The sequence below is a fragment of the Chinchilla lanigera genome, unplaced genomic scaffold (assembly GCF_000276665.1).
Source record: "Chinchilla lanigera isolate Chin_1 unplaced genomic scaffold, ChiLan1.0 scaffold00069, whole genome shotgun sequence".
Classification (NCBI taxonomy): domain Eukaryota; kingdom Metazoa; phylum Chordata; class Mammalia; order Rodentia; family Chinchillidae; genus Chinchilla; species Chinchilla lanigera.
This window is the reverse complement of record NW_004955470.1, coordinates 12,652,208-12,679,116: the sequence shown is the minus strand read 5'-3', so window position 1 is coordinate 12,679,116 and position 26,909 is coordinate 12,652,208. Positions and strand designations below refer to the sequence as shown.

At 38.0% G+C, this 26,909-nt stretch overlaps 1 protein-coding gene across 3 annotated transcripts in view; it reads left to right on the top strand.

Moving 5' to 3' along the window:
- The window catches only part of Sept10 (septin 10), a gene marked incomplete at its 5' end in the record, with an annotated part of 50,472 nt that overhangs the window by 18,500 nt on the left and 5,063 nt on the right, over positions 1-26,909 (top strand). Inside the window, 8 exon segments of one of the 3 annotated variants that reach the window (XM_005415243.2) lie at positions 2,421-2,489; positions 4,369-4,486; positions 4,859-5,054; positions 9,597-9,783; positions 13,147-13,308; positions 16,568-16,664; positions 18,564-18,732; positions 24,269-24,401. In XM_005415243.2, coding sequence (XP_005415300.2) covers positions 2,421-2,489; positions 4,369-4,486; positions 4,859-5,054; positions 9,597-9,783; positions 13,147-13,308; positions 16,568-16,664; positions 18,564-18,732; positions 24,269-24,401 — 1,131 coding nt within the window. 3 annotated transcript variants of the gene reach the window in all.

Here is a 26,909-nt window from a genome sequence, read left to right as displayed (position 1 = left end):
GTTGGAAGCTGTTTTGTCTCAGGACCTATAATACTTCGCTCCAAGCTCTTCTCAGTTGGATGGTTTGTGTTGAGAAGTCTGCTGTGATTGTGATAGGTGATCTGTTTTTTTTCCCTAGCAGCTTCTAATATTCTGTTCTTTTGCTGGATATCTAGGACCTTGATTATTATATGTCTGGGTGTGGTTTTATTTTGGTTGTGGATAGTTGGGGTTCTATATGCCTCATTTACCTCTACTTCAGAATTTCTTTCCATGCTTGGGAAGTTTTCTGCTATTATTTCTGTAAGTATTCTTTTTATATCATTTGTGTTGCCTCCTGCTATTTCATTGACTGCTATCAGTCGTACATTATTCCTCTTTGCCTCTTCTTGCAGCTGTTGGATTGATTTTTCCTGGTTCCATGTTGATTTTACAAGATCCTTTCTTTCATGATCGCTAGCTGCCATGCTGTCTTCAAAATCTGAAATTCTATTTTCAGCCTCATTCAAGTGGTTTTGCCAGCTTTCAGTGGAAGCTTTGATTTCCTGGATATCTCTTTGAATCTGCTTCATGCATTCTAATTCATTTCTATGTTTCTCATTTAACATTTCTGTCTATTGCCTATTTTCAGCTCTTTTTTTATATGTTTCTTCTTTAGATGTGCTGAGTAGTTCTTTCATTATTGATGTCATTTCATTTTTTGCCTGAGAGATTATTTCTGATCTGATCTCTTCTATGGCCATTATTTTTTCACTTCCATTGCAATCATTTCAGCAATTTCAGGAGTGTGTTTACCAAGTTCTGCTATGTTGACATCTCCTGCATTTGTTCTGTGAGGGGTGGAGTTCTGAGATTCCGTTTTAGTCCTTCGTCTTGTCATGTTTGATGTTGGTGGTAAAGGGCTCAGTCCTTTTCCTCCCTGTCAGCTCAGCAAAGGTCACTAACCTCCATAATTTTCCTGGTGGTCAAACTTGCCCCCTCAGTGGCCGCTGGGGTGTGCTGCTTAGTCTGGGTTCTTCCAGAAGATGGTGAAGTTTACCTAGTTCTCCCAGGTCTCAGATTCCAATCACAGTGTTGTCAGGTCACAGATAATCTGATCCAGTGTCTCCTTTGAGCTCAGGGCATGAGTATGAACCAGAAGTGGTCTGCACTGGTGGCATGATCACAGCTTGGTCATGTGACTCCAGGGAGTCCAGGGCGAAGGTAGAGCCCAGAAACGGACTGCAGGGTCTGCAGTTCGTGGACTACCTGATTCTGTGTCTGCAGGCCTTCACCGCAAGCACAGGAGCCAGAGGTAGGCTGTGCTGGCAGTGATCACAGACCACCTGTTTCCGCGCTCCCGCCCAGATGCAAACTCTGGAACCCAGACACAAATCGCAGCTTCAGCAGTTTCCTGGGCTACCTGCTGTGGGGCTTCATGTGTCTCTGGGTGTGCGTCTGGGTGCCCCTCACAAACCCCCTTGTTAGCAGGATTGTGGGTCCCTTGAGACAGTCTCCTGTGTGTCCTGGGCACATGGAGGGTGGAGACACAGACTGCAGTGGCAGCAGCCTTCTGGTATGGCTGCTCTGTTCCCAGGAAGTAGATGGGGGTGCTACCTGGTTCTCACTGCATTCAGCTGTGAACTGTGGTGTGAGCAGATCCTGGGCCTTCTGATTCTGTGCCTGCTGGCTACTCGCGGCACGCACAGGACCTATACAGGAATTTCACTGGCCGAGATCAGAAACTGCCTAGTTCCTGCTCCCGCCCAGATGCGAACCCTGGAACCCAAACGTGAATCACGGCTTCAGCAGTTTCCTCAGCCACCTGCTCTGGGGATTCACCTGTCTCTGGGCATGTGCACACGGGGGTGCCCCTCACAAACCCTGGTGTTAGCGAGTTTGTGAGTCCCTTGAGACAGTCTCCTGTGTGTCCCCGGTGCGTGGAGGGCGGAGACACAGATTGCCCATAGTATGGATTTGGTAGGTCAAGATTCAGTGATACTGACAATATCACAGTGCGTTTCTAATGTAAATATATTGTGTAGGTGTTATGGTTTATGTCGGTGTGTCCCCTCCAAAGCCTCATGCTACCATGGGGCAGGCTATTAGAGTTGAATGATTGTGGGTGTGAGAGCTACACCCGCCCTGGGGTGGATAGTTTGCATATGTAAGGGAGAGGAAAAGAGTGCTTGAGGACATTCCTCCCCTATTCCTCCCTGGTGTGTGGTTGCTGCTTTGGCTGCGTGTTGCTGCCTTGACCTGCAGCCCTCTGCCATGTGCCACTCTGCCTTATAATCTGCCAAGTACGGACTGAAACCTCCACAAACTGTAAGCGAAATAAACCTTTCCTTCCTTCATTTTGGGTGTCAGGTATTTTGTCCCATCAGCGAGAAAAAAGTAACCAAGACGTAGGTGAAGGTTGATGGTTAAATTATCTGTTTTATGTCTTCTTTTTTTTCTAGCTGTTTCAGTCTCACATGGCATCAAAACTTGCATCCATGCCCTCACAAGTATCCAGTGGTGAACAGAGAGTGAGTCTACCTTTTGCAGAGATCATATATTGTTCTCTCCTTGCTACGATTTCAAAATAACTCGGGGGATTTGCAGACGTTTATGGAAGAGGCTTTTGTTTATGATTACCTTGAATGTGAATTTTTCTGTTAATTCAAGAGAAATATCAATTAATTGTTGTTAACTGTTGAATATCTACAATATTCTTGTACTTTTTGACATTAAGCAATCTTTTTCTTGTTTTTCATTTTGGGGGATCTGTTTTTGGCATCATGCAAACTAGAATGCCAAATGTCTCAATAGCATCCCATAGAAAGACTAGCACTACTTTTGCAGAGCACATTGCAAATTGTGGAGAGGCAGAGAGTTGTGGGTGTCAGAGTGCAGGGAGCCACTGGGTGACCCCAGCCAATGCTACCTGCTGTGAGATTAGACCTTATGCTTCCAAAGGTCTTTCAGTTTGTGTAGTAAAGATGGTTTTTGTAACTCATATTGAAAGTTATGTTTTAAAAGAGGGTAAGTTTAACTAGATAAGAGGTATGTTGTTCATTGAAACAAAATTTCAAGCACAAGCACGTTAATAAAATTGACTAATTTCCTTTAGTTCTGTGTTCCAATAATTGTAGTTTTTTGTTTCTCTTCCTCCATACATTCCAGGGTCCCCACAGTTTTGATAAATCTGAATTTGACCACCATACTGCCATCCTTTTCTCCCAGTAATTGGTAATAACAGTTTCTTCTATCTTTATTACCTTACAGACTTTCTGAATTACTCTTCATCTGCCTTCTAACTCATTGCTTTGTTGAGACTAGTGTCAGTCACCACTGTCTTTAGTGACAGATCCATGGAGTAGCTGTGGCTTAGTTTCATTTGCTCTGATGCTGTCGCTGCATTTAAATCACGGATACCACACCTTCATTTTTTAAATGCTTTTTTTGGTCCTGTGACATTAAAAAGGATGTGATTTTACATGGGCAGGGAATTCTAGAGGCCATTTAGTTTAACCTTGGTGTAAAAAACTCTAGCAAATGTTCTAATCTTGAGTACATTCATGGGAAGCGTAGTGCTTTTTCACTCCCTTTGTAAAAAATGATAACAGTAACATGCTTACATGAGAGTCACAAGGCACTAAAGATAATGTAGTGTACTAATTTCCTGTTGCTGCATGACACATTATCATGAACTTAGCTGTTTTAAACAGTGACTGTTCATTGTCTCCCAGTTCTACAGGTCAGAAAGTCAGGCACAGCTCACACCTTCTCTGCTCAGTCTCATGCCTATGGTATCAATTTTTCTGGCTTCTTGTGTGGATCTGCCTTTCCAGGCTCTTTTAGATTATTGGTAGAATCCACCTCCTTGTGGGCTTAGGTGTCATCAACTCAGAGACCACTCCTGGCCCTTTGCCATCCCTTGTAGAAGCTGGGAAGGAAGAACTTGCCTTGAGTCCCCTTATGCTTCCTGTGTGTCCCATTTGTTCTTTCTTTTTTTTTTTCCTGTCTTCTTTGGATCAATGTTTTTATCATTCCACTTTATTTCTACTATTTATTAGCTATCACTTTTTGTCTTTCAAAATAGTAGTTGATCATATTTAATGACTAAATTCTCCATTTTATTAGTGTTTATGCCATAGTTTATTTGGGCATTTGCCTGTTTTGGGAAGCCAAATATTTTAATGTTATAAATTGTGCTGGACTCTTGTTGTTTAAAGGGGATAAGAAACATGTTTTGAGTTTCTAAATGAATTCTCACAAATTTTCTTAATCACTTGTATCCCAGGTGAGGGAGAATGATTATAAAATCTCTAATCTCTTTCATAATTGTACTTACCCTTCAAATACACCTATTCCTATTTCAGTCAAGTTATTTTAATTGTTGCTCTCATTTTTATTTTCCTTCAGAAAAGAGAAACTATTCGTTCCTTGACTATGTGTGGTCATGTTGGTTTTGAGAGTTTGCCTGATCAGCTTGTCAATAGATCCATTCAGCAAGGCTTCTGCTTCAACATCCTCTGTGTGGGTGAGTGCCAGCATCTTCTCCTGAGTGTTTCCCTCAAGGGCCTTGCATTCACTTTTTCTCTGTATGGGTAATATGATGTTCATGTTATCATCTGAGATCATGGTCCCAGGGATTTTCTAAGTTTAAATTCTGTTAGGTTTTCTCTTTTTAAGCTTTCATGCTTTTGTTTGTTCTGTAAACATTTTAGTGCTCTTGAGTTCTGAGTAACTTAGCATTCCTCTGGTCTGTTAATGGTTTAAGAACAACCTTAACATTAAGACAACCCAATCTTTGAAATATTTGAAATCCTTGAAGCTACTCTATGAGTTTACAGTTACAGTTGTTTTCAGTCATGCTATGCACTTGTGAAGTTGGTACCTTTGTTTCTTTCAGGAGAGACTGGAATTGGAAAATCAACACTGATTAATACACTGTTTAATACTAATTTTGAAGAACATGAATGCTCACATTTTTGCCCCGATGTTAAACTTAAAGCTCAGACATATGAACTCCAGGAAAGTAATGTTCGGTTAAAACTGACCATTGTGAATACAGTGGGATTTGGTGACCAAGTAAATAAAGAAGAAAGGTATGTGGGGTTTTATTGTAATAAAGCAAGTTCTCTTATTTCATTATCAAGGTATTTGCCTTTTTGCTCCTTGATCTAGCTGTGATCTGGATTCCTTATGGTAATACCTTTCCTCTCAGATATTAATGATTTTTAACAATTAAGCAATGTTTTGTTATTAACAACTTGACATTTTTGTATTCAATTGTCTAATTTCTTTGAAATAATTTGAATCACATTATTAAACTGTGTATTTGATATTCAGTGATCAGTACTGAATTCAGATAGGACTTACCTTGTTGATGAAAAAATAATACAAGGCCCCACCCTGCTCCTTTGGGACAGGGAAGCAACGCGGGAGCTGCCCCATTGCTGTGGACCTTTCCATTGGCGGGTGAGGCCTGTGCAGATGCCCCATCCTGCTCCTTTGGGGCAGGGAAGCAATGCGGGAGTGGCCCTGTGTCTGCAGACCTCTGATTTGGGAGGTAAGGCCTGCCCTCCCTCTACCAGCCACCTGAGGAACCAGAGCAGTGACCCCTCACTGCCACCATTGGGTTTACGGCTGAGGCACACACGTTTTCCACTGATGGTCTGGAGACCCTGGTACTGAAGGCCAGCATTCCCCAACCATTGCAGTTGGGTCTGAGCCATGCACCCTACCAATTGCCTGGGGTTCCCGGGCACAGTGGTCCACTGCCCCCTACCACCTTGAGATGAGTCTGATATCCAGGTAATCTAAGGTCCCTAGAGACCTTCAGTGAGCTTCCTGGGTAGTGTTTGGCTCAGCACTTTCCATATGACATCCAAAAGGACAAGACATAGGAGCAAAATGCAATCTCAGAACTCAACTCCACCCAGAACAAGTCCAGGAGACACTGACATAGGAGAACTTGGAAGTCACATACCTGAAATCTCTGAAATGATCACAACTGAAGTAAAGAAACAACTCCAACAGGCCATAGAAGAAATCAGATCAGAAATAATCACCCAGGTAAAAAAAGAAATGACATCAATAATGAAAGAACTGCTCAGCACATCTAAAGAAGACATATACAAAAAAATAAATGAGCATAGGGAAACAATGGAAACATTAAATGAGCAATACAGGTCAGAACTAGAATGCATGAAACAGATTCAAAGAGATATCCAGGAAATCAAAACTTCCACTGAAAGCTAGCAAAACCACTTGAATGAGGCTGAAGATAGAATCTCAGATATTGAAGAAAGTATGACAGCTAATGATCATGAAAGGAAGGATCTCTTAAAATCAACAAGGATCCAAGAAAAATCAATCCAACAGCTGCAAGAAGAGGCAAAGAGAAATAGTGTAAGACTAATAGGAGTCAATGAAACAGCAGGAGGCAACACAGACAACTGTGGTGTGGGAAAAGAGAATGGAAAGAAGGGGAAATTATGTAAGTATTTATATTCAGGACTGTCTTCTATTGCTCTACAGAAAGGAACAGTTAATGATTACTTGTTTGATCAATCTTGTATGTCTCTGTTTGTTTTCTTGAGAAACCACTTTGAAGATATCAGTAAGTAATACAACAATTGTTAATTTCATACAACTTTGTCTGTAACTGTTTTGTTTGTGTTGTTCTCATGCTATTTTGTAAATGAGTGTCTGTTAGTATGTTTTCCTTCTTTCATTTCTTAAAATTAAAAAAAAGAAAAGAAAAAATAATTATTTGCTTATTTTTATTGCAATTTTTATGTCAAATACACACTTAAAGATTAATTTTTACTGTTATTTTGGGAAGAGGATTCTTTTTTTTATTTTAAAAATAAAAGGAGGAAAACATTAACAGACAGACAACCATTTACAAAATAGCAAAAGAACAGTACAAACAATACAGAGATACAAAGTGGTAGGAAATTAACAATGCTTGTTGTATTACATATTGATATCTTCAAAGTGGTTTCTCATGAAAACAGAGAGATGCAATATTGATCAGTCAAGGACTCATTAACTGTTTCTTTCAGCAAAGAAATAGAAGACAGTAGATCAACTATGTTAACTATCCTGTATATACATACATACAAAATTTCTCCTTCTTTCTCTTCTCTTATCTCACATCCCAGTTGCCCTTTACCATTGAGCGTTTTCCTTTCATTTCACAATGTCTGTAATACCTGAGTTTTTATTCACTCTTTCAGGTTTTACACTAGTGAGACAATGAGGTGCTTGCACATGCAAGGTCTCATTTATTTCACCTACGAGTACAGTCTCTGGTTGTGACCATTTACCTATGAAAGCCTCAAGTTTACCTTTCTTTATAGCTGAGTAATATTCCATTATATAAAACTACCACAATTTTTTTATCCAATCCTCAGTGGATGGACATTTGGGTTGTTTCCACAATTTAGCAATTACAAATTGTGCTGCTATGAACATGGCTGCACATGTATCGCTGTGATATGATGTTTTTAGATCTTCTGGGAAAATACCCAGAAGGGGAATAGCTGGGTTGAATGGGACCTCTAGTCCTAGTTTGCTGAGGAATCTCCAAACTGATTTCCACAGTGGTTTCACCAGTCTGCATTCCCACCAGCAGTGGAGAAGAGCTCCTATTTCTCCACAGCCTCACCAGCATTTGTTATTGGTTGATTTCTTAATGTTAGCCATTCTTACCAGGGTAAGGTGAAATCTCAATGTTGTTTTAATTTGCATTTCTCAAATGACTAATTATGTTGAACATTTTCTCATGTATTTATTTGCCATTTGTATTTCATTATCTGAGAAGTGTGTATTCATCTCGGCTGCCCATTTTTGGATTGGGTCTTTGAATTTGGGGAGGCTGATATTTTTTAATTCTTTGTATGTTGTAGATAGAAGTCCTTTGTCTGAGGGACAGTCAGCTAAAATTTTTTCCAAGTTTGTGGGTGTTCTTTTTATTCTGCTGGTGATATCTTTAGATGTGCAGAAACTTTTCAGTAGGGTGAGATTCCAGTTGTTGATTCTTTCAGGTGTTTCCCATGCAGTTTGTTTTTTGTTCATGAACTGTCTACTCCTATGTCTTCAAGGTTTTTACCTACTTTCTCTTCCAATAGATTTAGTGTTTCTGTTTTATTGAGATCTGTGATCCATTTTGACTTGAGTTTAGTGCATGGTGATAGACTTGGGTGTATTTTCAGTCTTTGGCAGGTGGCAAGCCAATTTTTCCAGCACCATTTATTAAAGAGGCTATCATTCTTCAAGAGTTTGTTTGGCCCCTTTATCAAAGATTAAATGGTTGAGTGTGTTTTTGGTTGTGGCTGTTTAGAAAGAGGATTCTTTTGGGTCACATTCAGACTGGGTTCCTTAGGGTCACTTGCAGGTGTTCATAATAATCATTCTGCTAATGAAATGAGTTCTTCAAGTATTAAGCGATTATGCTAGTTCTTATAGAAAACACAGAATCATAAGATATTGTCTTTGTCCTCACCTTGTTTACCATCTCAGTAGGGAAAACGGCATACTGTAGGGTTTTAAAAGGTAGTGACCCTAAGGACTAGAATTGTCAGGCAATTTGCCATTCAATTCTATCTACTTTACTGAGTACGTTAGCTGCACAAGGTGCTGCTCTGCTGTGGGGTGACAATATTACAAAGGTGTCCAGGGGATTTGAGGTAGGAGATACTTGCTGTTATCACTATTGTTTTCATCTGGAAGCCTAGATTTGTTCAATGAGGAGAGTTACAGTAAAAAGGTAAGTTGTATAGGCAATGATTTAACATGTTAGATTGAAGTGGAATGTTCACAACTAATCAAACTAATGTAACACTTTGCCCATGCAGTGTGATTTAATTTGCATCCTGAAGAAAGAATAGTTTAAACAGCCAGAAGAAGGGTAGTATTCTAGGGACAGGTGATCTGAACAAGGGCTTGAGAAGAGTTTGTGATTGGCCTTGCCTTTGTTTATAATTAACTGAAAATAAAACCATACCAGCCAGGCGTGGTGGCACATGCCTGTAATCCCAGCACTTAGGAGGCTGAGGCAGGAGGATCATTGCAAGTTCAAGGACAGCCTGGGCTACAAAGTGAGTTCAAGACCAGCCTGAACTGCATAGTGTGACCCTGTCTCAAAAAGACAAAAAACAAAAAAAAAAAACCCATGCCAGCATTACCTCTTAGATACTTTTCACAGGCATATGCCTTTCCTCTTTACGATGTTAATGCTTTTTATTACAAGGTCAGTCTTTGACTTTAGTTGATAACTATACCTTTTCTTAGTTAAACAATATGCTGTGTACCAGTTTGGTTGCAAATTAGATTCCTAGTTTCTTTGAGCAGTCTGGCAAATGTTGGTACCTTTGTTAGAACCCAACTTGAATGGATATAAGGATAAATCATAAATTCAATACTGTTCCAAGTATAGGTTGTTCTGATGGCTGGAAATACTACCTTTGTGATTGCCCATTCTACAGGTTATGTTCTGTCACTAAAGTTATCTGTTTAGCATAAATACCAGTTGTTTATTAATTGATAAAGATACATACCTCAAATTTGAGAGTTGTACAAATATCTTAGAAGGTAGCATAGATATATGTTGCATTGTATTTAAATAATGATCTTTTCAGCTACCAACCCATTGTTGACTACATAAATGCTCAGTTTGAAGCCTATCTCCAAGAAGAACTGAAGATCAAGCGCTCTCTCTTCAACTACCATGATTCTCGAATCCACGTGTGCCTCTACTTCATCACCCCCACAGGCCACTCTCTGAAGACACTCGACCTCTTAACCATGAAGAGCCTGGACAGCAAGGTAGGGTAGGAAAGGAATCAACTTACTGGACTTTAATGTGTTTGTTAACTGTTAAATTATCTCTGTGATAGATGTGTATAGTATGTATAGTAGTAGCCATATATGTGTGTGTGTGTATATATATATATATATATATGCCATATATACATAGTTATAGTAGCTTTTATTCTGTGCATCTTTATAACATCTGACAAGTTTATATCATATTTTCTAGAGTAATTAAGTGGAAAATGAGAGGCAAAGAAGAAACATTAAAATAAAATTTTAGCTCCTTTTTTAGTGATTAAATTACATGCCAGGTCATGGGAATTTTCTATATTTTTTATGCAAGATTTATTTGACACTAATTTCATTTCATGACACTGTTAAGTAAGAAGAATTTCATTGGCCAAGATTAAGATGTAATGTTTTATCCCATCTAATAGCAACGTGTTTTAATTTGGACCAAACTAAGATACCTACTTTTGAATTTTTTGAGTCAAGGAGCTATGTATAAATACAGAGAGTTATTCAAAAATATCTATTCATTAACTCACTTCAGATTCTTATATTTGTTTAAAAGATGGGTAAAGACTAGTTATTATCTTACATTAAAGGACAAATACCTCAATCTCAAATGGTTTGAGAAATGCAACTTTCATGACCCAACCTACACAATGTGTGAGGTAGTGTTTAAAATGTAAGGAGTTTGGGGTGTTCTGCTTCTTGACAAAAATGGAGATGGAAAGTGTGAGGCCTGCTAGTGAAGCCTGAGCACATAGGTTGATTGCTTTTGGCAGTCTCTGGAATTTAGCAAAACTTGATGAAGCTGGTATAACAGATATATTCCTTTAGTGGATATTCAGGAACTAACAGAAAAGAGAGTGAGCACTTGTCCCACACGCCACCCTGTAGACTCTTGTAACACCTAGCTGTAAATTCATAATTCACACCACCAAAGGGTGTGCAGATATTACAGTATTACCTTTCTAACAGTATTATATTTCATTCAAACAAAAATGAAGCGTTTTGTAGTTATGGTAAAAGGTCATCTACATCATGAACGCGCTTGATTGTCACTACGCTTTTCTGTTTTATTCATTTGGTGGGGGAGAACTGGAATTGGGACTCCTTTATCATAATCCTTCCTTTAACTTTCTGTGGTATAAATCAAATGGGAATAGTACAACTGATCTTTCTTGTAGGTTTAAGGAAAACATTGAGATATGCCTCAGTTACTTGATTTGGCACTTAATACATGGATATACAGTACTATGTATTTTTGTAGGGGCAGCTGTTACCTATAAGCCACCTGGCAGGTGTAGGGACATCATGCTTTGCGCAGAGCACTGGATAATGTTAGGTCACCAGGCCTCCTCCAGACCATTCTCTTCTGTTCTTAATGTCAATTACTTGAGTACTTGACATAGAAAGTTACTTTATCCTTTGCAAATGGAGCAAGTGACCATCTTTGATAACACCTGTTTTTTTCCCTCCGATGGACATGTAAACAGTGATGTTTAACGGCCAATCTCCTACAGTTTATTGTGGAAGTAATTATTAGTTAATAACTTGGCTCATTTCATTGAATATCTAAGTATAGAATATTGAAACCAAGGACTTGGCATCAAAATGTGTATGTACAGTGAGTAATTTAACATGTGACTTGTTTACTCATGATTGTTAGAAATTTTTCTGCCATTAATTTTATAGATAGTTGGAAAAATGTTTATCTCCTTTGGGGCATGTGGGAAGCCAATATATCCAAATAGATACACTGAATCTGTGAAACTGAAGAAAACAGAAAAATTTAAGAATAGAATAAGAATTACAAGTATTACTTTTACTTTTATTATTCTGAACATTGCATTGTGATCTCACTCTCTGTTTTACTTTTTCTCATTGCTGGGATAAAATACCATACACCCAGAGTTAAAGGGGGAAAGATTTACTATAGCTCACAATCTGTTTCAGTTTAACAGTTTGCTGGTTCCAAGGCAGGGTGACCTGGCAGAGGAGCATTGCAGAGGAAAAACAGCAAAGTAGCACAGAAGCAGCAGCAAGTGACAACAGCAACCCACTTTCTGCCCCTTATAGTCTGTCTAAGCTAAATGCCCTCAGGTCGCACTCACCTAGGGAGGGCCTTTCCATTATCCACACTCAGAATTATGCCAAAGCAATCAGTGGACTACTCTAGTACTCATATACTTAATCCAAGCATCACATACTCTAGATCCAGCCACCTCTGAAAAGTTCCACCTGTGACCACATGAGGCTATAGGGGGACATCTAAACACAAGCCATAACACTTCCTGACACTTGTGACTGGTTAACCTAAGGTTTTTGCTTAAAAAATAAAAAGCAATCCCAAACTGTGCAGGCATCAATCTTTTGTGGGACATTAATCTCTTACAGCAGTAGATTTATTAAGTAAGTCAGTCTTCTCAATCCCACCTCCCTTCCTTTCTGGCAGTGATGGGAGTTAGTACTTCTGAAGAAGTTATTCCTTTGTATCAGGAACACTTTGAGTTGGTATTGGCAGAGTTTCCTTCCTGTGCCACTGAGGTAGGTGTCTTTGACGATGGCATGCCGACAGGGGTGGAGTCAGGGCTAAAACAGGTAGAAAGAGAATTGTCACCTGTTGCTTAGTTTTGCCAATAGATCAGTTACCCTAACTATGTGGTGCTTAGATTACTAAGAAATAAATATTCTTAGTGAATTAAGCAGATGATTTCAGCTGTTTATTACATTTTACTTATTTTGTGTATCATTGAATTGTAAGAGACCAAGGGAGAGAGTAGAAAAAGTGAGACTTTTTAGTATATATGCTGCCGAAGCAAGCATGAAAAAATGAGACTTTTAAACCTAAACTTAACTGAAAGATGACTCTTAAAAGGGCTCTTCTTTTTAAAAGCAATTATTATAAGACCCACATCTATAGAAATGATTGTGTAGTGTGTGTGTGTGTGTGAGAGAGAGAGAGAGAGAGAGAGAGAGAGAGAGAGAGAGAGAAGAGGGAGGGAGGGAGACAGTGCAAGCAATAGCCAGAACTTATCAAGGTCAGAGGGATGTGCACTTCCTCTACAAAGGACTAGACAGTAAATTTCAGGCCTTAGGACCATAGGTCTCTGGCAACTACTCATCCCTGCTGTTTTTAGTGGAAAGCAATCATGAATGCTATCTAAATGAAGGGGCTCAGTGGCATTCTAGTAAACTTTCTTTATAAAAGCAGTCAGCAAGCTGGACTATAGTTCTCAAGTCCCTGATCTGGGGTAAGGAAATTTATTATCAGTGACTGAGTGGTTTTGACTGATGTGAATAATAACTATAGGATTAAAAACAAATGCTCAATGGTGAGATTTTGTGTTTTTTTCTTGTTAATAGGTGAATATTATACCAGTGATTGCCAAAGCCGATACAATTTCTAAAACAGAATTACAGAAGTTTAAGGTGAAGCTCATGAGTGAGTTGGTCAGTAATGGTGTCCAGATATACCAGTTCCCAACTGATGATGAGACCATTGCCAAAATCAGTGCTGCAATGAATGTGAGCTCCTTCTGGAACGCTAAGTTTGCTTCACATGTGAAAATAAAGCTCTTTATGACTAATGTTTCTGCTCCCATATCTGCCTGATTTGAGGTTTTTGCTTCCTGAGGTTTTACTTACCCATTCAACTGCATACTGAAAATATTAACTGGAAAATTCCAAAGCTAGATAACCCATAATTTTATATCATGTGCCATTTTGAATAGTATGATGGTATTTCATTACCTAGGTATTTTATCAACTCACATCATCACAAGAAGGGTGAGTGTAGTACAATAAGAGATTTGACAGAGAAACCAGATTCGTGTAACTTTTATTACAGTGTGCCGTTATGTCTGTTCCGTTTCTTACTAGTTAGTCTCAATCTTTGGTCGTGTCTAATTAGTGAATTAAATTCATATGTATATATAGGGAAAGTGTATACATAGTCTCAGTATGGTGGTAGACCAACCAGGTTGAGGCATCTACTGGGGATCTTGGGCAGAGGAACAACTGTAATATATTTTTACATGGGTCTTCCAGAAAGACTTCCAACAAGGTAAAATTTCAAAAATCCCAGAAGGGGAGTGAAACATTTTATTTTAAATTGGAAAGGGGATTTTTGAAGCATGTTTTCTTTCTTCTTACTTTCACCTGAATAAAGTGATATATTTGTGAGACAGGGATATATCTTTTATGGAACCATATTTAGTTACTTGGAAAGATGCCTTTCCTATTTGAACACATGGGAAGATTGTGCAGCCTGCTGTGGATGCTGTAGAACCTCAAGTATTTGAGGAATTTCTTGAAGCTGATATTTAGTCTCACCTTCTACAATGTCAGTGTACCTGGGAAGCATCCACCTGACTTTTAACTAAATGTAACTAAGATGACCAAGGTCTTTATTTTACTTTCTTCCTGGAAAATATGGAAACATTTCTTAAGTGTCTGGTTGTATTCTGAAGGGTTGTGGTCTGGGAACTCGAGGAGATTGTGGGAATTATTGATTTCCCTGAGACTAATAACTTATATATAAGATTAGGTCAGCAGTACTCATTATAATGGTTGTGTGAGGATTAAATGGTGTACCCTTGGTTATGTGTCTACTTGGAAAATTACAGAAATAAATACTCCATAAACATTTAGTTACTGTGCATTCCCTTTCTTCCCTTTTCCTTTTTAATTTTTCATACTCCATTTATACTAAGAAATTTAAACTAAATCTATAAAAGCCTGACATGTAAATAAAGTGGTCTTGATTTCTACATGTTGAATTGTTTTTATATCTAATTTTATTTCTTGTATTCTCCTGTAATTATTTTCAGAAAGATACAACTAAGAAACTAAACAATATCAGTTACTAAATAGTAAATGTAGTACCTATACTTTTTACATTAGACTTTTCCCCTATATTGATCCTCAATTTCAGACAGACTCATTTGAGTCTAGCCCCTGACTCAAGCTGTTTCATCTCATTCAAATCTCATTCTCTACACTGCTTCTTCCCACTCTGCTTCATCCGGTAAATTCCATCCTTCCTAGTCTAATTTGGTTTATACCTTCCTGCTCCTAGTGATCTTCTTTTAGTTTCTATTACCTTTATTTGCATCAGTTTTGAACGTGTTTTTTAATTTTAAAGAGAGAAAAAAAAAAACAAAAAAAATAACAACCATGAAAACAAAAACAAAACAATACAAAAACAGTAAAAATGATACAACATTTCAAAACAAGATGATAGGAATTAACAAATGGTTGTTATATTGCATATTGTTATCTTCAACAAAGTTGCTCAGATTACCAGATGTAAGAATTCAAGATTGATCAATTAAAGATAGTAACAAGTAATAAAAAAATTAGAAACAATACACAGCTTCACTAAACAAGATGGTAGGAATTCAGCAATGGTTGTTATATTGCATGTTGTAGTCTTCAAATTAGTTGTTCCGATTACCAGATATAAGCATGCAAAATGAGCCAAGAGAAAAAAAAATTTAAGCATTAACTGTTCCTTTCAATAAACAATAGACATCAGCAATGCACCCTTCCCAGCTATCCTTTTATATACATACATTTTTTTCTTTTTTTTTAATTTTAAGGAGAAAATAACAAAAACAAAGGCATAAAAACATTAAACAGTAAAAATCAGTTTGGAACTTTTTATGAATGTGATCCAAAAATACGATGAGTGCTTAGTTGTATTTTTTAAGAAATTTATTACACTAAAAGATACATTGCCATTGATTCTCCCTCCCAAAAGAATACTCCCCCTCACTTCAAACACACTTACATTCCATCATTTTTATCATTTTTGTTTTGTTTTTTGTTTGCTATTGTTTTTGTCTTTTTGAGACAGAGTCTCGCTGTGCAGTTCAGGTTAGCCTTGAGCTCACTTTGTAGCCCAGGCTGGTCTCGAACTCACAGTGATCCTCCTACCTCAGCCTCCCAAGTGCTGGGATTACAGGCGTGTGCCACCATGCCCGGCCCCATTTTTATCATTTTCTGAAGCAGTCTAGAAGTCCTCTTTTGTGAATCTCTTTAGCTATCATAATATCCTGAATCAATTCAAAACATTTACCTTTCATGATAATTAACTTTGGGAAAGAGCCAGATGGTGCATGGTGCCAGATTTGGTGAATAAGGTATATGGTACACTGTAATGTTTTTAAGAGTCTGTCCTATTGGATGGTACAAGGTAACAGCATTCACTGTATTTTTTTATCACACCTTATAAAGACACTCACTAAAGAGGACTTCCATCTCTTTCCAAAAGTGGCAAGAACATTCAAGGCAAGGGATGTTTCAGAGGGATTAATAGCACTTTGTCTTTCACTGTAATAATTTGTTTAATTTAAACATTCATTGTATTGATCACTTCTTGTATGTTATTTTATATTAGAACCATATATCTACAAACACTAAATACAAATATATAGGTTTATTGTATATACTGTATAATATGTATAATTTCCTTAACATAATCTTTGTCTTTTAAGGCACAGGTAATACTGATGAAAATAACACCTACACTAAAATTCTCTGATTTTGTATTTCCAATAGTACTAGTACCTTGCATATTAAAGATGCTCAGTAGACAATTTTTTTTTAGGACCCATAATGACTCTTATAGAACAGTTTGTGTATATCCAAAACTGAGTTTAAAATCTGAGACATAGCAAGTTATTTGATTTTAATAATTTGTCACTTAGTAAAATCATTTTTAGTTGGTCAGCTCTCACACTGGTATGTCATGATGAGCTCAATTGATATGGTTCCTTTTTAGGAACATTTGCCGTTTGCTGTTGTGGGAAGTATGGATGAGGTAAAAGTTGGAAATAAGATGGTCAAAGCTCGCCAGTACCCTTGGGGTATTGTACAAGGTAAATGAAATAGCTGATGACTTGAAAATGTGTATGTTGCCTAATGTCTTAGTTACTTTTTCACTGCTAGGACAAAATACCCGACACTACAAATTAAAGGAGGACAGGTTTATTTAGCTCACAGCTTATAGAGGTTTCAGTCCATAGCTGGCTGGTTCCAAGGCAAGGTGACATGGCAGAGGGGAAACAGGCCATGGCAAGGCAGGCAGGGAGCAACCTCCCTCCTTTCCCTTTTCATTCCATTTATGCTATAAGCCTGTTGGTTGGTGCCACCCACACCCAAGATGGGCCTTCCCTCTTCAAGTAAGTGTATCATCGATACCCAGAATTATGCTAAACCAATCAGTGGACTAGTCCAGTGTTACACATTATGATTCAGTATCACACATGCATAATCCAGTCACTCCCAAAAGCTCCACCTGTGTGCACATTTAGATGTTAGCCATAACACCTAGCCCTCTCAAAGTTCCCCCTAGTCTATTATTTGTGGTGATGCTTATCTAGGGTTGTCAGAGGGCTTGGCTGCGTAGTATTCAGGTGGGGTCTGTGGAGGGAGGCAGAGCACCCCATCTGCGTTGTACGTTCATTGTGCTATGCCTCCATTCTTCCCTGACTGGGTGGACATTTTGATCACAATTTGGACTTTTTTTTTCTTTTGTTCTGGAGACCAAACCAGAGGCCTCATACATACTAGGCAAGTGCTCTACCATCAAGCTGTACCCTAGTCCTTGTTCAAAATTTGAACTTATAGTGTTAGATATGCTACATAAGCTAATTACCATTTAACTATAGGACACATTAAATGATCTTACAAACTTAGATATTTTTTCTAATGAAAGTATTGCCATACTGTTTCTAAGACAAATCCATCAACCAACTTAAAGTTAAATCTACTTGGCATTTGGATTATTTATCTGGTATTAGTGAATAATTAGTATTCCCTGGTTCATTTGATTGCCCCTATTGGCATCCAAGTGCTATTTTTTAATTGAACTTTTAAAAAAAAAATTAATGCACCATACTCAGAAAATATAAAACTTTTAATATATTAAAAATACAAAAAAGGCTGAGGCAGGAGGATTGCAAGTTTGTCATCAGCCTGGGCAACATGACAAGATAAAAAAAAGTTACACTTAAGACTTTCAGTCACAGTAATATGTATTTATTTCTAGTCCTCTGCTCATTATAAACTTAGAAAGACCATGTTAATATATTCACTAATTGTGAATACCAACAGGTTTATAAATGTAGGAAAAGAATTATGGCATGGCAAGTTATAGTTTGTAGAATTTACTACTTGGAAGTGAAATAATGTTATACTGTTTTGTTTTGTTTTGTTTTGTTTTGTTTTGTTTTGTTTTGAGACAGGCTCTTGCTCTGTAATTTAGGCTGGCCTTGAACTTACGGGCCTAAGTGAGCCCAAACTCATGGCAGTCCTCTTGCCTCAGCCTCCCAAGTGCTGGTATTACAGATGTGTGCCACCACCCCTGGCTATCTACTCTCTCTAAAGCACTGTGTGAAATGTCAGTATGATTTATAAACTACTAGCAAAATGTTAGTGAAATAACTAAAGTATATCATAATGTAATAAAGTTTTTCTTTGCTATTTCCTGATTATACATTGGCTATTAAGTTTAAAGCAAATCTCTGTTCTATTAATTAACATTGCCTATGATATAATTGTATATTGGCAGAGTTTCTTACTTGGTTACTTGTATAAAACAATTATAACTATAAATCAGAGGAATCATTTTGCTATTAATTCATATGTGTTTTAACAAGGCTATACTTTCAGGGATCAGTTCACATGTGTTTTAATTTATTTGTTCATTCAACAAATACCAGTTGTGTACTGGTGCTAAAATCCAGCATTTCTCTTTCTGGTTTCTGCCCTGCTAGTGGAGAATGAAAACCACTGTGACTTTGTGAAGCTGCGGGAAATGCTCATCTGCATGAACATGGAGGACCTGCGGGAACAGACGCACACCAGACACTACGAGCTGTATCGGCGTAGTAAACTGGAGGAGATGGGCTTTACAGATGTTGGCCCTGAGAACAAGCCCGTCAGGTAAGGGGATTTCTGGGTGGTCAGCCAAAGAAGAAGTGAGAGAGGGTTCCAAGAGAGTGCCAGAACAATGGGGATAAGTTTTTGGAAATCTCCCAGAACTATGAAATAGAATCATTAGACAATGAATGATTATTGTTCTTGAATTGCTTGACATCTTTTTGCTTTTGAAGGTTTTTAAATTCTTATCTGACTTAAAGGAGTAGAGGGAAGGGTGTACGGCAAAAACCAACTACCCAGTATTTACTGACATGAATAACTGAAGTGGAAACCCTTATTGTGTTTGTATTTATCTGAAACAGGTGAAGATATATTTAACTCTTATCACACACAAAAAAACCTTGGGCAACAAATCATATTAAATAACCTAACGATCTGCCTGTTGGTTTTTATTCTAAAGAAAGTTTTAGAATGACTGAAATTTAGCAAACACCTTGTAAGGAAAGAATGAGTGTCCTTGTAGAAGGTAGGAGATTAAATTGTTGCTTACAGTATCGCAGCATTCTTACCAGAATTTTAGGACCAAAGACCTTCCTTGTGTTGCTGTAGACTTCTTTCGAAATTTATATGGTGCTACAGCCTACTTTTTAAAAATTAACACATATACACATAAAATTCTGATCAGGTACTAAATCAGATCCAATTTATTCTTTTTGTCCTTTTTTTTTTTTTCCCCAGTACCTGGAATTGAACTCACGACCTTGAGCTTGCCAGGCAGGTACTGTGCCACTGAGCTAAATCCCCAGCCCCTCAGATCAGATTTAATGTAGCATCTTGAAATAGTTTTTGCGGGGCTGGGGATTTAGCTCAGCGGCAAAGCGCCTGCCTTGCAAGCGCAAGGTCGTGAGTTCGGTTCCCGGTACCAGAGAAAAACCAAAACCAAAAAAAAAAAAAAAAGAAATAGTTTTTGCATAGATGGAATCATGAGATCCTTCAGGTAAACTCTACTTTAGACTATTGTGAGACTAAGGACTCCTTTTCCATTGCACTATTTGCATTTGAGTCATTTCCCTACTGGTAAGACATGCACGAATGTAAACAGAACAAGAAGAAGCATGAGAATGTTCAGTTAGTGCTATGACTCCATTTGACCTTGTACAAGATTTGATCATAGATGAAGTTAAATTTTAAATTTCAGTAACATTTTAGCTTCTGGTAGATAATAAGGTGAGAATTGTTTGTATTTAATCTCTCCTCACCAAATTCAGGCATCATGTTATATTCTGGTTGTGGGCCAGTAATTCTGGTAGACCTGATGTTTTTTTTTTCATTAAAGTAGATCTTCATTAAAGATTGTCTCAAGTTTGCTTCCCTAGTGTTTCTCAAGTCTTAGGGTCAATTCAGAAGTCTGTTCTCTGAGGAATACAAATCCCAGAGCAGGCAGGACAGCTTTGGAGACCTATCCAAGAAGAAGGATCCAGGTTTCCTAGTGGATTCATCATGTAGAGGATAAAGTGCAGGGTCAGAACTTCCAGGGATCAAGCCTAGCAGTCGACATTTTTAAATGACCATTCAGTCATGTAGCCAGTAATTATTGTCTGCCGTCTGCTCAGCATGCTAGCCAGGAGGTATTTATGCACATGGGTCAGAGAGACACAGACCCTTCCCTTACAGAGCTCTGGGGTGGGTATGGAAGGAGGATATTTTGCCCCTGTGAATAAGAGAGGATGAGGCAGTCAGAAATAGAAGTGTGGAGACCAAGTCAGGAGGCCAAACAAGAGGAGACAGAGGCCTAAACACAGATGATAGTGAGAAGTGGGTGAGCACTGTGTTTAGGATATATAACGTGAAGGTCTCCAGACAGATTGGTTTGGATACAGGATATAAAGGAAATAGGAATCAAGGATAACTTCTGTCACTGTTTTTTTGTTTTTGTTTTGTTATTTTCCTGTGATGCTAGGGACTGAACACATGCTAGACAAGGGCACTACTGCTGAGATTTACTCCAGGCCCTTAGTTACTATTTTGACCTGAGAAACGAGGTGAATGGTAGTTACTGACATGAACAAGATGAAAAGAGGAAAAGTTAGGTGTGGGGTTATTAGTCAAGAAGTTTGATAAATGTTAAATGTAAATGATTTGTTAAATATTTAGGTAGAGAGTGAGTAGGTTGTACATAAATGAATCTGGAGTTCAGGGGGAAGTTAGGCTTGAGATGGGGAGTCAGTATGAACAGTACTAGGTAAAATTATAAGTAATTTTGAAGTATCTGCCTTGTGTGTGTGTGTGTGTGTGTGTGTGTGTGTGTGGTGGTGCTTGAGATTGAATCCAGGGTGTTGTGCATGCTTAAGCACAGGCTGTACAACTGAGCTACACACCCACACTCAAGGTGTCTACTATTTGTAAGATTGTCGCATAAATATTGTGGATTTTAAGTAATTCTGGCTCTCATGGAGTTTACAAGCTTGTAGGGGAGGCTGAGATCAAATCTCCAATTGCATAGAAAAATATGTGCTAAAGGAAAAGTATAAGATGGGACCCCAGAGCTTCCCAGGGTTCTAATTTAAGCTGGAAAATTAGGAAAGACTTTCTTGAATGAGTGACTGTTTTAAACCATAATAAATTAGGCAAAATAGCAGGACAGATGCTAAAACCTGAAAGAGAAAGATACTGGCATGTGTGGAACTCTGAAAGGAGATCAGTGTCTGGGAGTATGGACAGGTATGGGTTGTGGTAGGATATTCATAGAACAGGTAGGAGTCACAATTCTGAAGTGCTGGTGAAGACTTTGTTCTAAAGGGAAGACAAAGACATTCTAGGATTGATACTGTATTTGCATTTTTTAAAAAATTACTTAGCTATGATGTGAAAAAATAACAGTGGCATGTAAAAATGCTTAGGCTGGTTAGAAGAGTATTTTTAAAACTTTTTGTCTTAGTTACTTTTCTCATTGCTGAGACAAAATACCTGAGACCCAAAATTAAGGAAAGAAAGGTTTATTTAGCTTACAGTTTGTGGAGGTTTTAGTCCATACATGGCCGACTCCAAGGCAGAGTAGCACATGGCACAGGGCAACCGTTCATGGTGACAGAACAGCAAAGCAACAAGAGCAAAAAGGGAGGAGTGGTGGCAAGCAGCCTCTTTCTCTCCCTTACATATGCAAACTATCCACCCGAGGGCGGAGGTAGCACTCACATCCATAATCCCAGCATTGGATCATGGATCAATCATAAACTCTAAAAGCCTGCCCCCATGACTGCATGAGGCTTTGGGGGGACATGCAGACACAAACCATAACACATTTTAAACCCCCAATTTAATAATATCAGATTAAAATAACTAGTCTCTTCCCACAGTTAATCACCTTCAACTTTCAGTCAAAAACACTATAGTTTGTTTTGTTTTTGTTTTTGAGACAGGGTTTTGCTGTGCAATTCAGGATGGCCTTGGACTCACTTTGTAGTCCAGGCTGATCTTGAACTTGCAGCAATCCTCCTGCTTCAGCCTCAGATGCTGGGATTACAGGCATGAGTCACCATGCCTGGCTAAAAACACTATAGTTTTAAAAGGAAGATTTATGTTGTATTTTACACTTGAGGGTCTGATGTAATTGCAGTAAATATCTGTGTCTTTGGAATGCTGAAGAAATAAATAGTTAACTTTCTGCATTTAGCCCAGTGAAGACTTAGAAGTTCAGTCTTACTCAAAATGTACACAAAATACAAATATACAGGTCCCTGTGGAGGAGTTGAGGACTTTCTTTGATGTCCTGAGCATCTGAGAAATTTTTCCTTCCTCTTAAATTTTCAGCTTTGCTTTAAATAGTGTGATATGCAACTATAGTAACATGTTGGCATCAAATATTTGTGATAACAAGCTACTTTTATCATACAGAAGGGAGTAGGAAGAGTAAGAAAAGTTTTCATTTTCCTTTAGTAAATCAATAAATAATAAATAGCGATTGTACCGTTCCAAAATACTAACTCCACAAACCATCCCGTTGCAGATCTAAGAGTTTCTTCACCACCTTTTGAATGATGGTGCAGGTCTCCTTGCTTGCAGTTGGTTTCATAAACATATGCTGGCCAAAACTGGCAAGTGCTTGATGGAAAATACTCTGGGTTGTGCATCACTTTCCCTTAGGCAGACGCCTCACTTGAGGCAGTCCGATTTATGGTGTTTGGTGTGTAAACTTTGGAGCAACTCTGATCTGCTTCGTGTCTCAGCTTGCTGCTGTTCAGCTGTATTACTTTGCAGATTACTTCTTTGAGCTCCCACTTCTGAACTGTACAACAGAATGTCAGTGCCTGTTTTTCAGGGTTGCTGGGGGAGATCATGAACACGAGGGGTCTAAAGGTGTCCATTACTAGTAGCAGATATTTAACCAATGTTAAGTCTCGTCTCTTCACCAGGTAGATTTGTTTTCCTCCTAAGCAACTTAAGTCCTTGTACAAAGAGAGTAATGAAGCATGTTTTCAAAATTTGCACATGATAGAAATTCAAAGTGCTATTTTAGTTGTTTTGTTATTAAAGAATATGTAGTGTTCCAGCAAAATGTGATAAAGCTTCTGAAATGTGTGAAAGTAGCTGGTAGATGTAGGGACTTCTTTAAAATGATACCGGAATAAACAAGAGGAAAGAAAACCTCAAAACCTAGTCCAAAGTAAAATGCCTCCTTTGGATTTGAGGCATTTAGGAGGTACCTAGGACATTTTGTATATATGTAAACCTTGCTCTTTAAAAAGATGTTCATACAGGTTGTGAGAATGTGTTCTTTTTTGGAATACTTGCTATGCATGCCTCATACTTAACTGTTAGTTACTGTACAACATTTCTTACTCTGTTTTTTCCTTGAATTTGTAGAATACTATATTTAAAAGCTTAATTTCTGCTGTTATAATATTTAAGATTAGTATAATTCCTTAATTCATCATATTGTAGAATATATAAAGTTTTTATATGCAATAGAACTTTCTGACTGACACAGCAGGAAAGTAAATTTGCATTCTCTGTTGAATCTCCAGGTTATTCTCACAGTGAGCTGAAATGGGAGGGCTTCACGTTTCTGATATATGCCAGATCTCTGGTCTTGGTGGAAAATCTAGGGAGTGGTGAAAACAACAGAGTGAGAGAAGGAGGTACTAGAAGCCCAGAGATTAGTTGGGAGATCATTGCAATAGTGAAGGCAGAAAATAACAATGATCAAATTGGGCTGTATTAGGATGTCTGTAGAAATGGAAGGGAGACTAGATTTTAGAGCTGTCGGCTTCACAGGCTAAACTGACTAACTGGTACTCAGACACAAAAATAAGCGCAAGGGTTAAGACCCAGGGGACTTTACAAAGATGGAAAAGGGAATGTGTTTGGGTACCTCTTCGGAATGACTTTAGTCAGTGCTGAAACACTGTATGCAGCCCTAGAAGCCTTTTTTTCCTCATTCTTTTGATCAGAGCTCAGGTTAGATGGCATGTGTCGGGTCACTGTATGTTAGAAGATACTGGTACCTGGTGGTACACTGCCGAGACCCAGTGAGAGGTATATGAAGCTTGCAGGTTCGTTGCATCATCTTTTTAACTAAGTAATGCAAATAACTTTCTAGTCTTCAAGAGACCTATGAAGCCAAAAGACATGAATTCCATGGTGAGCGTCAGAGGAAGGAAGAGGAAATGAAGCAGATGTTTGTACAGCGAGTAAAGGAGAAAGAAGCCATATTGAAAGAAGCTGAGAGAGAGGCAAGTGTGGTGCTTTGCCAGTGATGTGACTTGCATTTATTTTTAGGTGTCATTTTAATTTGGAAGGTTTATCTTAAGAATGTAGTTGAAAAACTTTTGAAGGCTGCATGTCTTTAAAAAGTAGCTATTTTAACACATAGTCTTTGAATACAGACCTAAAAAAAAAAAATCAGAGCCTGAAGTCTTAATTAAAATCTTAGCCAAAAAAAAAAAAAAAAAAAAAAAAAATCACTGGAAGAAAGATAGCGTCTTCAATAAATGGGCTGGAAGAATTGGCTTGCCACCTGCCAAAGACTGAAAAAAAAAAAAAAAAAAAAAAAAAATCTTAGCCATTTGAGCAAATATTCTTCTGTAGGATGGCTTACCAAGGATTTATAATGGACTTGGTTACTAAGAATTATTCTAAATACCTTAATTGTGAGCCATAAACATTTTAGCCATGAATTAAGATTTTTCTGAGAGTTGTTGAAGTTATTTGCGAGGAAATGGGTAACTGAAAGCTATGAAGTAGCTTTCTTTTTTTTTTTTTTTTTTGGTTTTTCTCCAGTACCGGGAACCGAACTCACGACCTTGCACTTGCCAGGCAGGCGCTTTTGCCGCTGAGCTAAATTCCCAGCCCCTATGAAGTAGCTTTCTTCACTTTGGACTCCAGCTTTCTAGTTATAGTTGTGTGGTCTAGATGACCTTGGAATGCAGCCCTGGCCCAAGAAAATATTAGTAAATTTCCATTATTTTGTTTGCTTCTAGTTCTTGAAGCAATACTTTTACTTTTATTAAAGTTAACCTGTATTCTGTTGACCTGTAAATAAATGCAGTGGTGGCTTTTTAAGAAAATGACTGCATTTAGGTTGAGGGTCATTTTGTTGCAAAAAGGAATTGTTAAGAGAAGGCAAATGTTAATATAAATAACACTGATGATGTAAGAGTTCCTGGAAAGTCATCTGTAATTTAATTTGCAAATTTATTATTTCAAGTATGCTTGTAGTACTTGGGATTAAATGACCCCTACAAGAAGTGGTTTTATTAAAGTGAGAATGTACTGATTTATTTGTAATTTGAATTTTAATATTTTATTTTGAAAAAAAATTCTAGAAGTGAAAGCATGGTGAGTCTCCTTCCCATACCTAAGAAGATTAATAGGAATACCGTAATCTCACCTAACACTTATTTTAAAATGTCTTCCCCTTGCAGTTTTTCTGGAAGTTTTAATCATCCTTATGATGTATAAAATACTCTCTAACCTCTCAAGATATTTTAGTATGCATATAAAATAGAAATATCCATTTAAGTGATAGAAATGTGGTCTCTACTCATATAATACAGATCTGTTCCCATCAGCTCCTCTCATGCTTTTACCCTCACTCTGTTCCTCTTCCACACCAAAGAGTAAACACATGTCTCTTTATACCACTGATGTGGTTTTTGTTTCTTTTTTAAGATGCTTAGGCTTGCACCCCAGGCCTACCATGTGCTAAACAAGCGCTCTACCACTGAGCTTTGTACATCAGCCTCCATACCAGTGATCTGAATTATCATGGGGAATCTCATCCTTTTAACACAAGCACTGAACACACATGTGCACTTACTACATTATCTTTACTTAAGCAGGAACCATTTAAGGAAGCAAATACTATACTAAGGACCTGATGCTGCTCTGAAAAAGTGTCCTCTAGGATCAAAATACCTTAGGTTAGAAAAGGCCCTGCTTAATACTTTCAGCTTTATCTCTCTTTTGAGTACTGCTGTAAGGAGCTCACTGGCCCACAGGACTACGTCTTGGTAACATACAATTTTCATTAGGCTAGACTTAGCTCTCTCTGGACTTCTACCTTTATTCTCTGATGTTTAATGAAATATTTCCCCAATTATTTTGTATGATCTTCTCTAAACACCAAGTCGTACTTGTTATATGAATCTTTGATTGCTACCCAGAGCTATAAATATTAATCTTAGGTTTATTGATCTAGACTTTGCTGTTATATATGTGTTGACAGGTACAGCCATAGTCTATTGGTGTGGAGCCCAAGGGACTTGGGTCCCTTAGGTGGTGGTTTGGAAGGTAGATCGCAGTCTAGCCAGACCAACCTGACTTTGATCTTCCTGCGGCACCCCCATACTTTGTACCGTATCTTGTAACTGGTTCTCTAACACATCTTGTAGAAGAGGCTGAAGTAGAGAGAGGGAAGAAGCAGACGTCACCTCAGGGTGATGTTGTCCACACAGGTCTTGTGCAACATGGATTGCTGAGGCTTTCTTTGTTAGTCATTACAGAAGAGCCACAGGTAGAAAGAGCTAAGCTTTTCTTTTGTGTGTATGTGTGTGGTGTTTTGTTCAGTTAACAATTACTAATGTTTATTGTTTATTCTGTGCCACACATCATGATAAAGTTTTAAGTAAATTTTCTAAACCCCTCTCTAAATTTTTAGGGTTTGTTTTTATCTCTTGTTTCGAAGAGTTTTAGGGCCTTCATACCTTTGAGAAATAATCCCTTTTTAATCCATCTAGGGC